Source organism: Mycteria americana, chromosome 6, assembly GCF_035582795.1.
Source record: "Mycteria americana isolate JAX WOST 10 ecotype Jacksonville Zoo and Gardens chromosome 6, USCA_MyAme_1.0, whole genome shotgun sequence".
NCBI lineage: Eukaryota > Metazoa > Chordata > Aves > Ciconiiformes > Ciconiidae > Mycteria > Mycteria americana.
Window position 1 is genome coordinate 70,214,896 of NC_134370.1, and position 14,169 is coordinate 70,229,064.

Here is a 14,169-nt window from a genome sequence, read left to right on the forward strand (position 1 = left end):
TCCGGGGGGAATGAAGTGTCAGCTCGGGTGCCCGTTGCTGGCTGCAGGGGCCGTGGGGAGCGCGAGCGGGAGGAAAAAAAAAAAAGAAAATAAATAGAAAAAAAATCTATGCGCCCAACGTGGGGCTCGAACCCACGACCCTGGGATTAAGAGTCCCATGCTCTACCGACTGAGCTAGCCGGGCGCTCCGCGTGCAGCTTTCCCTCCGCAGTACTCGGTAGTGCCCCCCCCGCGCGCGCCCCGCCGGTTCCCTGCCACAGCCGCCAGGGGTCGCGAGCGCGGGCGGGCACGGGGCGCGAGCGCGCTGCCCCCAGCTCATTTGCATATTTATCATTGCCCCTTAATTAATAACATATCCCCCCGAGGCCGGCAGCAGTGCAGCCGCCACCGTCTGGGGGAAAGCTGCGGGCCTGTCAGTGTAGTGCGGACCGTAAGCAGCCCCCAGCCCGCCGTGCTGCGCGCCGGGATGAGCAAATACGTCTCTCCTGGTTTCTACATTTATCCTGTTTTATTCCGCTCCCTCTGCCCGGGGTGGGACGCGAGGGCTCGGGGAGCACCCGGAGGGTGGGGGCCCACCTCATTTGGTCGTGCTGTCCTTACGGAAAAGGCATTTCGGGGCGTGTTACGGCCGAATTTTGCTCTGCAACGCGGATTTCGGAGCGTGGCCGTGCAGAGAGCGTGGGACCTCCAGCTGAGCCCGCCTGGACCCCCGAGCCCGGCTCTGCCAGCCCTCGCTCACCGCCGCCCTGCGGAGCGGGCTGCCCGGGGGCCGCACGCTCCCTTTGCGGTTTTGCGATCCCTTTCCCCCCCCGGGTCCCGCAGACACGCGGGGCTGAGGCGCCGGCGGGCAGCGGAGGGGACACGCTGCCGAGGCCGCGCTCCCACGGCCACACCGCGATGCGGCTCGGGAGGACGGGGCTACCGCGTCCCGCAGCCTGCGTGCCCCGCCGAGGCGGCGCTGGAAAGGCGTCAAATCCCCCCCGTTCCCCGCTCCCCCCCACCTTATCCCGGGACGAAGAGAAAACGGGGTGGGAAAGCCGCAGCCCCGGGCAAGCACCGTCCTTCGGTGTCCACGGAAATTCGCGCAGCCCCGACGGCGGCGGGGCGGAGAGCACCGGAGCAGAGGCTCACGGCGGCCGCGTGGGGGCGCCCTCGGGCCTCAGCGGGGCCGGGAGGCGCGCGCTGCCCGCCCCGGCCCTGCCCGCGCCCTCCGCAGGCGCGGAGCCCCGCCCGCCGCGGCCGCGCCGCCGGCATCCCCCGCCGGCGTGCCCCGCCGCCGGCCGCGCCGAGCCGCCCGCCGCCCGCACCCATGCCGGCCCCCGCCGGCCTCCCGCTCCTCGCCGCCGCGCTGGCGCTGGCCGCGGGCGCGCAGGCGGGCGGAGGGACCGCGCCGACAGGTCCGCGGAAGGGAACGGGGGGGGGGGGCGGGCAGCGCGGGGATGTCCGCGGGGCTGCGCGCCGGCATGTCGGCGGGGCGCGGGGATGTCGGCGGGGCGCAGAATCGCGCGGGGACTGCGCGGGGCGCTCCACGGGGGAGCGTGGCAGCCGCCGGAGCCGGGCAGCCCGGTGCTCCCCGCCGCTGCAGCCCCCGCGCTGGGCTCGCCCCGCGGCTCCGGCGGGCCGGGCAGGGCAGGGCCGGCTCCCCCCGGCTCCCCCCGGTTCCCCTCGGCTCTCCCCGGCTCCCCCGGTTCACCCCCGGCTCCCCGCGGCCGCAGCGGTGCGCACCCGGCTGGGGAAGCTCCGGGGCGCTCCGTGCCCGGGGGGTGCTTTGCCCCCAGGGACGGCTTCCGAACACCGTTTCAAAACTGGGATTTGGGGTTTTGGGGGATTTTTTTGTTCGGGTTACCGGCCCGGCCGGAGCAGAGCCTCGGAGCTGCACGGCTCCCCCCGTACCCACCTCCATCCCTCCCCACCCTCACCCTAACCCTCACCTTAACCCTCTCCCAGGGAAAATCCGAGGGCAGGAGGGGCAGCTTGGGGCCCCATGCACCCCACGGCCGTGGGGTTCCAGCCGTTCCCTGCTCCCTGCCGTGCTTTCAGCAGTGGCACTGGACACCAGTTGCCAGATCCAACTGGTATTTGGGCACCTGGCCCCACTGGGCTGCCTTGGGAGTTCAGCATCCAGCTGAAGGGGTAGGAGAGGAAAGGTGATCAACCCTAAAGCTAACCACTGAACGCCTTTCTTCCCAGAGCCTGCTCTGCCGTACTTCAGCAGCGACATCGTTCATCCCATCAAGGTTGACGAGAGCGGATCATTCCTGTCCTATGATTTGTCCCACCGAGCACTTCACCGAAGGTCTCCTTCCTCCAGGAGCAAGTTTCTCGCCTTCTATGAACTGCATTACAAAGGACAACCCCTGAAATTCAACCTGAGCCTTAACAACAACCTCCTGGCGCCCGGGTTCGTCAGCGAGAGGCGATACGGGGGGATCGCTAACGCCAAGATCCAGTCTCATGCGTACAACTCCTGCCATATGATCGGGGAGGTTCGGAGCTGGGCGCCGACGGGAGGTCTGGCCGCGCTCAGCACGTGTGATGGCCTGGTAAGTACGGAGATTTTTAGTCAATAAGGAAATAGCAGAAGCTGTGTGAAATCCTTTTTTCTGCTGAAAGCGATAGCAGAACTCCCGACAGCGGCAGTCAGGATCTCATCACATAGGTTTGATGCGGCCATGGATGAGCTGACTAAATTTCCCATGGATTCCAGTGGTTTGGGAACTCTCTGGGACTCTGTTTACTTGTTTGTGTCCAAATTCCCAAAGAGAGCAATTCTCATGTCGCCTCTGTCTTCTAGTACAGAAACGTAGGATTATGAGAAACGCATATGAAAACTAAGTGTTTGAAACCTGGAGGTATTTATGATAAATCAGCTCGTGTATAGTGAAACTTCTTTATGTTTCGTGAACACCTCCGCTGCCTTATTCCACTGCAACTATTTTCGAAGGCGATAGTGACCTGTAAGAGTGTAAGTTTTGCTGAAAGGCGAAGTGACTTTCACAAATAAGACTCTTGTGTCGGCACTCAGCAAGGCAAATTCAGGACTTCAGCATAAATGTGCGTCTCTGCATTAGCTGGCATCCAGCTAGCGCAGGCACCAGGTCCCCCCAGGGTTTAAAACCTCTCGGGGGTTTGCAGAAGTGTTACCATATAACTTGATAGCTCCCGTGATGCGCAGACCCCCGTTCCCGAGCAGGGGCCGTGGGATGACAGAGGTGCTGGGGGTTCTCCTTCGCAAGGACCGACCCCGGGAAACCTCCCCGCGTCCCCTGCATGGCACGGGGCAGAGGGAGGCACCGCTGTGGAGGGAGGGATCGCCACCAGCGCCCGGCCCCTCTGGGTTTGGAGGGACGATAGCTCCATCGGATCATCGGTCTGCTGGCAGCCGCAGGTGGCTTCGTTCGGCTGGGGGCTGTGTGTGCATTTTAAGCTTCCTGTGTTTAAATAAAGGCAGCGTGTGTCTGTACGCTGAGTTAGCCCGGTAGACCGGGGTGGCTTTTAAATGGAAGGTCTGCAGAGGCCACCCAAATCACTGCGCTTTGTCTGGAGCAAGAGCGTGGTGCGGGATTTCAGGGAGAGGAGCGCAGCGCACAGGCGTGCGGCGGGGAGCATCGCTGCTGCCTCTCCGTCACCTGAAGCTGCCAGAAGAGAGCTCAGACCTTCCCTGCCGTGGCTGATGGCAGGGGAGGAGTAGCAGGACAGGAGCTGGGCGCATCCTGCAATGTGTTGGTTGCTCTTTTCCTACTAAATTTAACAGCAGCTAAGGGTTTTCAGCACCCTGCACTTCGTGCAGCACCCATGTCTCCAGGGGGATGAAGGCTGCAGAAAATAGCCAGGCCCATCATTTGAGTAAAAAATAGACCGATGCACCTGGGAGGAACCCACAACCTTTGGATTCGTTTTTCTGTGAATGTTTGTATGAGAGAAACACCGATGGCTGCAGCGTACACAGAAGTAGAAAGTGTTGGGAACGCTCCCGTGAATGTCTGTTTGCACATGGACACCCCTGGTAATATATGATGGTTCTGGGAATGTCTGCGTGGCCTCATCCTGCCAGCGAGCTGAAATCTGCCATCAGACTTGGAAATCCGGTCTTGCAGTGTGAGACAGGCAAAACCAAGCTGCTAATAGTGAATGGGCTGAAGGACGTTCACCCAGGTCATTTGAAATACATTCTGGGTAAGAGAATGAAACTTCTCTTTGTGAATTAACCACAGATGGGAGAGCAAAGAAAAGAAGTTACTTGTTAAATAATTGGTCATCCACACAATGTGTCACCTGAAAACAGCCATTTCGTAATGGTGTTTGGCGAACCCCGTCATTAAGGTCTGTAAAGTGTGTTGAAAATGAACAGTATCATGCAAATGCTACGGATTAGTATTATTTTTTAAGAAGCAGAAAAAATTATTAGCTCACAAAAGGCATTAGCACAACGTTGCGAGAGGGTCTGCAGCCCACAAACTGCGAGTGGTGAGCAAAACTCAGCCTGAAGTTGCTTTAAACCTTCTCTACTCAGTCTTAAAACGGCACCGGGGTGCCGTTCCCCGTTGTAAAGCACAGATGGGCTGTCCCAAAATTCCTGCTTGTGGCAGCCTCACGTGTTGAACCAAATCGCATCAGCGCCTCGAAGGGCCGAGTTCCCCGTTGCTGTCGTCGTTGCAGCCCCTGCTCCAGCGTTTGTCGCTGGCGTAGCACACAGTAATTGCGCCTTCTCTGACGCCCTTGGCCAGCCTCTGGCATCCCTGTTCCCATGCCCAGGCTTCGCCTTTCTTACGACACTACTATAAGACTTCAAACTCCTCCTGTCAGTGATTTTAAAATAAAATAGAGTCGTAAGAGCTGGGTTCTGCTCTCTCTTGGGTGGCTTTGCCCAGTGCAATTTCATCTTCTCCAAGGCTATTTTCTCACTCTTGTGGCAGACCGTGGTGAGGAGACAGGGGTTAGGGATGCTGGTGCTGCTTGCTGGGGTGAACTGGGATACGCAAGGTGCAGAAAGGTTAACCAGGTGTGTTTTAAACAGAGAGGACCGGACCTTCCCAGGGGCAGCAAATGCCACTCAGTGCTACCACAGAACCGACCGGTGACAAAAGGTGGCCCCTGTGCAGGGCACCCTGGGCAGATTTCAGCCGGGGCAGCAATCTCTGCTCCCTTCCTGGCTCAGAATAACCTGCATCAGGAAACAGAGAAGGAATCATGGCCTCCTTCCCTTCCTTCCCCGTCCCCATGGTGTTTCCTCCTTGTTATTTTACATTTGCAAGGAGTTAATTAGGGAGAAGCCGTTTTCTCTTCCCCGGCACCGCATAAGCGGTGAGAAAGCATCACTAGTAGGCTCAGTCCTGTTGTATCTTGGAAACAGTTGTAGAGGCATGTTTTGATCTTCTCTCCTTGTCCCTGCCCTGTCCTGAGGTGTGAAAGTAATAAACTTGTCAGAGCAAAAGCACGGTAAGCAAAGCTGAGTACGAACGGGCTCCCGAGTAAGCGTAGGACACCTCAGCCTGCTCCAGTCATCCTAAGGCTGCTCTGAAGCAACCAAGAGCAGATGGAGTTGTCTTATGGCACAACATACGTTTACCAAACACTCCTCGCGGCAGCACCCCGACTGGCCGAATGACGCTGCAGGAGCTCCCATTGCTTGGGATGAAGCTGCCCAGGCCAAGCGCTTCCCATGCAGCGAATGCAGCTGTTTGTTCTTGAGATGCAGCGTGGAGGCTGGGGAGTCCTGGCCGAGTCCATAAGGACGTGTTGCAGCTGGGCCAGGTCAGGGGGGTCGTAATTAAGCAAAGAAAGTTTTAGGGTGTCATTTCCTGCTAAAGGAGAGATGCCAATAACACATCCTCCCGTTGTTGCATGGAGGGGCCATGCTCCTTGTCCTGGGACTGACTTTCTTTGATTGGAGTTCCTGCCATGATCAAGTGCTCCTGCAGGTTCCTCTTCCTCTTCCCTGGAGGTTTTCTGGTCTTTGACTGCGGGAAGCCTGTAACCCGATGGTTCACAATGGCGGTGCTTAGGCAGTGCAAAAGGCCAGAAGCAACTGGCTGCATCTGACGAGGATATCCTTGTGAAAACACCTCCGTTCGTGCAACGCTTACTCAAAACACTGGTGCTGCGTTATGGTCAAAGCCGTCCTTTGGGCTGTCTGCCTGGACTCCCCAGAGCGTCTCCAGGAAGGTCAGAGAGAGCTGGCGTGAGCAGAGGAGGGAGCACAGTCTGAGACCGTATGTGCGCCTGTCCCTGGTGTTCTCTGGAGAAGGCATTTCTCTGTCTCAGCATCCCTGCAGTCCCGGGGCTCCTCACTACCAGACGCCCATTGGGCTCGCCACCCATCTGCACTTTGTGATGGCATCTCTTTAGCTTTTTGCTTTCTTAATGATCACTCCATGCTGGCTTGTTCGCTTTTGTCTGGGAGTCTAGAGCTCAAAATATCCATAAAAACAGTTCGTTTAGAGAAGACCTGTTTCTTCCTGGAAAATTTTGCAAACCCTCTCCCATTCCTGGGTTCTTCAGTGTGGGTCTGTGCTAGATGCAGATGGCTTCACGGTGACAACTTTGTCTCTCCCTGCCAGAAAGGTGTGTTTCGGCTCATGAACGAGGACTATTTCATCGAACCAGTGTCCGCCAGCTTTCGGGAGGATGGAGCGGCGCAGCCCCACAGGATATACAAGCGCCAGGCGCCTGAGCACGGGGCAGAGCAAGGCAGGAGGCCGCCAGCTCCACGGGAAACCTGTGGCGTGCAAGGTATGGTCCCCTTTCTCTTGCATTTTGTGATGAGCCAGTAGCTCATCCCGGGATTGGTGTCTTTAGTTCTGTAAGTCTGAAGCACACGGTAGGAAGGTAAAGGGAGCAATGCCGATCCTTAGCCCCCTGCGTTGCCTCTGCAGACTCGTTAGTCTTAAACCCCAGCATTCAGCTCCCATCGCGTGATGTGGAGACTGAGTATTTGTTTTCATTTCCTTGCAAACATCGGTTTCTGACCTGTCGTGGCATTGGACTTTCGCAGTGAAACCCAGTGGCTGTCCTGGGAGTCTCTCTGCTGCGGGGCAGAGAGTGCATGCCAGTTCCTTCTCCTCTGTCTAGAGCAGATGGGTTGGAAAAACTTCCAAACCCCAGATTTCAGGTAATGAGGAATTCAGCGCATCCCCAGCAGCTCACGGGCGCTTTACTCCTTGTCTGCATCAGTGAAGCTGCATCTTCCAGGCAGTGCATCTTGTTTTGCATATTTCCTAGAGCGCTCTGCTTTTGGAAACTGTTTTTTTTTCCCCTATAATATCGTTATCTTTAGGCATTCTTCCGTTAATCTAAATTAATTATTTAATCTATGGTAATAATCATAATGGCTCCTTCTAGACTTTGAAGTCTATTCATTGTAAATGAATTTCACTGGGTGTAATGTGGCCCGTGTGTAACGCACGTGGATCTCTACTGCAAGCTGGGCTAGCAAAGCGGGTGTGACGTGTACGCCCCGGAAAGGAAACCGAAAGTCTGTCCAAAAGGATTTTAATTACTGCAAGCCTTTCACTTTGTACTGATGTATCGCTGGTTTTCTTTGCAAAACACCACGCAGCCAGATGGTGTTAGGCTGCGAGGTGGTGTTTAGCTTCTGTCAATGCATCGTGCAGCCTGTGTGTGCAGCTGGGCAAGTGGTTAAGAGGGGTCTCAAAGGGCAAATGCCATGCGAACCCTCCCTGGGGTCCTGGGAGCCCTCTGCGCCCATCCTCTCTGCAGTACCCTCACGTCCCGGCTGGAAGCTTAGCAGCAAAGGACACGATGGAAACAAGCTCCAAGGAAGCTGTTGCGATTAAACTGTCACAGTGGTATTAGCGATTCATCAAATTATCCAGATACTTGGGATTTTTCAGGCTGGGGGATAAAACACTCTTTCACAGCTAAAGTACAGTATAGTCCATAAAATGTAAAAGTCCATTGTTAACAAAGTAAGGCTGAGCCCTTAGAAACTGGTCATAAAAGCAATTCCCACTGTGTGGGATGGGGTTTGTAAAGCCTTTACCCAGCTTGGGGCTGACCCTGACCTTGGTCTTGGAGCAGCGTCACAGGAAAAGTCTCTGCATGAGAATTCCCAGTTGCTGGTGTGCGTGAGGAGCGTCCGAGCTCTCCTCCGCCTCCTGTCTCTTTTCAGCCCCATGAATGTTCCCGTTGTTTCTCCCCGGGAAGGAGCAGAGTTCAGTCTCCATGTGGCCGAGGAAATCTGTGCGGTCCTGCAATGTCTCGGTCTTCCCCAGGACACTGAGGATCTTCAGGATTTGGCTCAAGACCTCAGTCCAGCTTTGGGGACGCAGAGTTTATCATGTTGGGGAACTGCCTCTCCCTGCAAAATACAGATTTGTGATGATAATCAGAATTGTTGAGCCACCGGGGTTGTTTCTCAGTGGTACGTGCTCAAGCGTCTCTGCAGGGTTGCCTGTAAATTCATATGTCGATACAAACCCTAAGCGCTCGGCTCTGGAAGACTCCATGTTCCTTGTGGAATATTGCAAACCCTGTTCTAGTCAAAGAAATGACTTCAAATGCTTTATTTTTTTTTTTTTTTCTGTCATGCTAATGCTGCTGTGCAACAAACTGAGCTCAGAGTCTTCACCCCCCAGTGATTTTTTGGAGCATACAGCACAGCAAAATATACATAGGTTATGGGCCTAAGTGTGGGCCTCCTTCTCAACACCAAAAGGTTATTTCTTTGCATTAAAAAAAAAAGGCCTTGATTATATTATGCCAATGTGGCAGACATTTTACAAAAAAAAAAAAAAAAGTCTTTTTTCCCCCTTTGATCCCTCAGAATCTCAGGAAAGCCTGGAGAGGTCTGAGAAGCGGAGGGAAAGATGGGAACAGAAGCAGCACAGGAAGAGAAGAATAAAGCAGCGCTCCATCAGCAAGGAGAAGTGGGTGGAAACGCTGGTGGTGGCGGACACCAAGATGATAGAATACCACGGGAGCGAGAACATAGAGAAGTACGTGCTGACCGTGATGAACATGGTGAGTCCCGGTCCTCTCGATGGCAGAGCTGCCAGGTCCCTGGGGACGCGGCTATGAGACATAAAGACCACTGGGCTTGCCAGGACTCATCCCTGGTGGGACCTCAGCAAACCGCTCACCAGACAGGCTGTTCCCACCCGCGCGTCGGCTTTTCTGCATTGCTCGGTGCTCCGTCCGCCCTGGGAGGACGGGTCGGTGTCAGCAAGCCCGAGAGCAAAATCTCGGTGCAGACGGGAGCAGCCCAGCCTGCAGTGGTTTCACCTTCCCCGTGGGCTCGAGGGCTGCTCCCTTCTCCGTCCCGCTGTGGGGATGGATAACGTGGCCTCCCAGGGAGATAGCCCAAGGGCAGGGCTGCTCCTCCTGCACCCCAGCTCCAGAGAAGGGAGGTGGTGGGTGCTGCCCGCGGGCGCAGCGCCGCCACCGCGGCTCTCCCCGGGCAGCCGTGCAGGCAGCTGGGGCACGGAGACCCGGCTGAAGCTGAAACCACCCCGAAGCCTGCACGAGGGCCACCCACCACCCTCTGCGTGATAAGGAGACCTCCTCACAGGAGGAGAGACCCGCAGGGACCTGGGAGCTTTGGCTCAGACTCCCTCGAGTTGCCGGCACTAGCCTGGTTAGCAGGAGAGACGTGAACGGCTTTCCTGGGAAGGTGCCACCGAGGACAGTGAAGGGAAGGAGCACCAGATTGTGGTGGTCTCCACTGGGAACCTGGGGGGGGTTGCTAGCACCATAAAACAAGCAGGTAAGTCAGCGTGGGTTGGTTTAGTCTGTTTGCTCTTCTGCTGCCGTGGTAGCACCTATTTGCATTTCAGAAGAGGGCTTTGGTTGATGGCCAGAAAAGAGGGTGGGATTGGGCAGAGGACCTCATGGTACCATCCCTGGGTTTCTGGGGGTTGCTGAAGGCACCCAGAGAGCACAGGCTTCCTTTGAGATGTTAAACACATCTATGAGGAGTGAAAGCAGAGGTGTTCCCCTGGGCATTTCTGTTTGAGTTTCAATGTGCTACACAGATTGTATCAGTTTTAAATGCATATCATCGCACTCCGAACACTTTAGTGCAGGTCCGCATCTGGTCTTGTCTTTTATTTTGGGGAATTCCCTGAGATGTTGTCAACAACCTTCAGTAGCTTCCCCTCGAGCTCATGTTCCCCTGCAGATGTACTTACCAGCAGCAGTGTCACGGGGCAAGATCTTTTTTGGGCTTTATTTCTTTGGCTTTTGCGTGTTGCAGGTGGCGGGTCTGTTCCACCACGCCAGCATTGGGAACCCCATCAACATTGCGATAGTGCGACTCATCCTGCTGGAGGACGAAGAGGTAAAAAGAAAACACGGTGACTCACCCTCCCGTCCTGGCAGCCGGGCTGGGATACACCGGGAGCTGGCCTTGAAAGCCCGAAAGCTCTCTCTTGCGCTGTTTTCGTGGCCTGGATGAATTTGTGTAAGATAAATGCAGATGCCCGTGCTTTGCTTCCTTGTCTTCTGCGTGGGCTGCAGCCCTGGTAAAGTCAAGGGGACGGCACGGGCAGAGGAGCTGCAGAGTCCGATTCTTATAATAATGTATGATAACTCAGCATCGCTGCCGGTAGCAGAGGGCTGCGAATCGCTGGTTGGTTGTGCTCCCAGCTGCAGCGGTGGCTCTGAGGGAGCCTGACGCCGCTCAGATGGGCTCCCCAGCTGCGTCCCTTGCCATCAGCCAGGATGGGCTATTTTCCTGCAGTGTTTCTTAACCCCCATTACCAGATGATTTAATGTTTCGGTTGAATCACGATGGAAAGAAAGCAGAAAAGGACTGTATTCCCACCCAGCCTACAACCTATAAATATGGAGCGATTCCATCTGGATGGCAGTCACTCCCGATTCCACTCTGATGTGCCTGAGATCAGACCCCTCCCCACTGCATCCTAAAAACCAAACAGATCCAGGCAGCAACGTGACAGCAGACTTCTAATTATGTTGGCAGGAGGATCTGAAAATCTCCCACCACGCAGACAACACCTTGAAAAGCTTTTGCAAATGGCAGAAGAGCATCAACATTAAAGGAGATTCCCATCCCCTGCACCACGACGTCGCGGTCCTGCTCACAAGGTATTGTGCCCGTGTGCTAATTTTATGCTGTAGATGCTACGCTGGCAGCTAGAAACACGTCTGCCGGCAGCGGGGCAGCCAGGCAGCCAGAGGAACATCTCGGTGGGAGCTGTTGAAATCTCATTCTCCGTGCCCGAGCCCCACCTGGCCACCTGCACATAAGATATGTAACATGAAATCTGAAGAGAACCTGGTCCTAATGGCTGGAACTGGTCTCAAATCTCGGGTTTAAACCTGGAAACAGCTCCCAGTTGACTAGCAGTGGAGGTTTCCAAACCAGCTGTTCACCATGGTCCTGTTGCCAAGCCCCAGAAGGACTGGATCCTTCCCAGGAGATGTACCCAGGGATTAGCTCTCCTTTTTCCCTTGGAGGCTAATGCTGGGATTGGCCAAGGAGCCTCTGAGAAGGCCCCTGACCTCCCATGAAGCTCGCAGGAATTCATGCCTCTGGCCCAGTTTATATACCTTGCAGTCAAACTGCAGTTTGATGGTTTCAGGCTGCGGCAGCTTGGCTGTTGACAGTATCGTGGTGGTTTGTGTGATGATTCACAACCCACAACAGTTTTATCTTCTTTAGGAGGTTTGCTTTGTAGCAGAAATAAGGCACTTAAGGCCCTGTACTTCAATGGAGTTGTTCTTCCTGGGTGGCTGGAGCTCCTCTGCCCTGGACCACAGCACCCCTGGGATGTGCTCCCCCAAGCAACGTAGTAATTGCTTAATTATTCCCAGCATCAGCTTTATTTATACAATGGAATAAACGTAGCCAGGCTGGCTAGCAGTTCCCATTAATCAGACTTAATAGTAAGCCGGGGATACCGGGAGAGTAAAGGGGAAAGGAGAGGTCGTAAATCTTTCCGTTGTGGGAAGACGTTGGATGTCTCGGTTCTCGCTTCTGTTTGGCTGGTGTCCGCGTGTCTTCCTTCGTGGGCTGGGACGCGTCCCGTGCTCCTTCCCGTGCCTCGCGTTGGGTCCTGCCGCTTTCAAACCCCCTCTTTGCTCTGTGTCTGTGTGTTCGTTGTCTCCATCGCCCAAGGAAGGACATCTGCGCGGCCATGAACAGACCCTGCGAGACCCTGGGTCTGTCCCACGTGGCGGGGATGTGCCAGCCCCACAGGAGCTGCAACATCAACGAGGACACGGGACTGCCCCTGGCCTTCACCGTGGCCCATGAGCTCGGACACAGGTACCACCGCCTTCCTCCTCCTCTCCTCTGACCTCTGTCCTCTGCGCTGCTCAGTCAGGGCTTGAGAAGGCGCGGGTGGAAGTTGGGAGAAGATTGCCGAGCGTTTCCTCACTGGTGCAAACCTTCCTCTGCTTCCGGGGGAATTTACCCTGGGAGATTCATTTCAGAGTTAAGTTTTTGGTTGCCCCAGGTTCAATGAAAATCACGTAATCCGAGGCAACCTGGGCAAATTGCATTTGTATATTATCCTGCGTTGCTGATGCTGAAGGTTTTGGAGAAGAGGGTTGCCCATTAAGAAGTTTTAAAATAGGGCCTGCGTATAGAATCAGCAACAGGATTTTGCTTGCCCTAATTTCAATTACATTTTGACAAGATCACTTGAACATTATAGCTCATAATAGCTATCTTTGTACGGTAAAAACACGTACCCAGTAAGTTTAGTTAACCTGATCTTGTTCAATATTCCCATTACTTTTTTCTCGGCTGAGTTTTCAGTAAGAAAGCTGAAATAAAAGCATGGGACGAAGTTCAGGGCAGTGTCCCTGGTATCACTAAAATGCCCCACGCAGCCAGATCCCCCGGTGCCTGTTAATGACCGAGTCCCCGCAGAGCTGGGACGGTTTGCGATGTCCGGCGTCGCGTGTCTTTGTGCTGGAAAGCAGAGAGGCTGCGCGGTTGTAGCGGCGTGCGGCTCACCTCTCCTTTGTGGGACTGTGCTCTTACACAGTTTTGGGATTCAGCATGATGGAAGCAGCAATGACTGTGAGCCAGTTGGGAAAAGACCTTTCATCATGTCTCCACAGCTCCTGTATGACACGTCCCCACTCACCTGGTCCCGCTGCAGCCGGGAGTACATCACACGATTCCTCGAGTAAGTCCTGCCTTCCTCTTCTTCCTCGCTCGCGGGGTGCTGGGGGCGGCTCGGGGCTTGGGTCTGCAGCCGGGGACTGACCCAGCCGATTGCGCTCAGAAGTCAGCCCCAGGACACGTGGGGAGGCTTTTATCTCACTCGGTTGCCTTGGTCGTTGCTGGGAAGGATGCGGGTTTGAACACAAAAGCAGCAGGAGCGTTGGGGCGGTGGCACAGGGGTTGTGGCTTGAACAAATAAAGTCGAAGTGGTTTTCTTCAAGGCTTTGTGCAGTTTTCTTCGGTGCCGTGCAAGGGGCAGATGATGTTTGCTTGTAGGCAGGAGGCATCACGTGAGGAAATGAGACCGAGCCAAATTCTTTCGTGCATTTGTTTATTTTTAGCACCCCACGGCTGATTTTTCAGCCTGTTGTTATTAAGTTCCTAGGAACGGGGCCCAGAGATTTACATTTGTCAGCCAGCGGCTTGCACTGGAGAAATGTTTTCCTTCCTTGCTACAGGAAGGTTAGAAAACAGCGAGAGCATCGGCAAGAACCAGCGACAGGGAGAGCCGGGCGAGGGACTGGCAGGGAGGTGCGGGGAGGCTGCCTGGGGCTGAGCTCCCATTTCTAAATCCCACCCTGGAACGTGTGGGCTCGGCCCCCACGCAGCGTGAATTATCGTTGATTTATGGCTTTCGGTGGAATGGAGCTTTCTTGTATCCGCAGCGTTCTTGGCCCTCTGCTTTTAACCTTCACTTTTGGATTCAGAATTTCCTGCTTGCAGTGACCTTGGGCTGCTACGAGCTGTGATGGGGAAGAAACAGAGCAGCCGGACGCTTCTCCAGTTGGGTTTTGGTCTCTGTGCTCCCCCCAGAAGGGGCAGCTCTTCCTTACGAGCGGAGCAGAGCCCGGCAGGCGTCTTTCACCTGCTGTGACATCCCCCCGGCGAGGGAGAGGCCCATTGCCAGCACAGACATGAGCGCATTATAATACGATGTTGGCAGGAGAACGGGAAGGAGTGAGCCAGAAAATGAGACTCTGCTGACCTCGGGTTGCTGGAACAGACCTCAT

General features: G+C 55.3%; 1 protein-coding gene and 1 non-coding gene across 3 annotated transcripts in view; one reads left to right on the forward strand and one right to left on the reverse strand.

Annotated features, from left to right (window-relative positions):
• Positions 1-111: 111 nt before the first annotated feature.
• On the reverse strand, positions 112-184 carry TRNAK-CUU (transfer RNA lysine (anticodon CUU)). Its single transcript has one exon. It is a non-coding gene; the product is annotated as a tRNA-Lys (tRNA).
• Positions 185-1,256: 1,072 nt separating this feature from the next.
• ADAMTS7 (ADAM metallopeptidase with thrombospondin type 1 motif 7) overlaps positions 1,257-14,169 on the forward strand; it is a 51,897-nt gene continuing 38,984 nt past the window's right edge. For both annotated transcript variants that reach the window (XM_075506479.1, XM_075506480.1), the window contains exons 1-8: positions 1,257-1,397; positions 2,191-2,543; positions 6,561-6,732; positions 8,786-8,982; positions 10,214-10,297; positions 10,943-11,067; positions 12,101-12,250; positions 12,978-13,121. In XM_075506479.1, the coding sequence (XP_075362594.1) occupies positions 1,310-1,397; positions 2,191-2,543; positions 6,561-6,732; positions 8,786-8,982; positions 10,214-10,297; positions 10,943-11,067; positions 12,101-12,250; positions 12,978-13,121 (1,313 nt within the window). In that variant the 5' untranslated portion in view covers positions 1,257-1,309. The remainder of the gene's footprint in view (positions 1,398-2,190; positions 2,544-6,560; positions 6,733-8,785; positions 8,983-10,213; positions 10,298-10,942; positions 11,068-12,100; positions 12,251-12,977; positions 13,122-14,169) is intronic.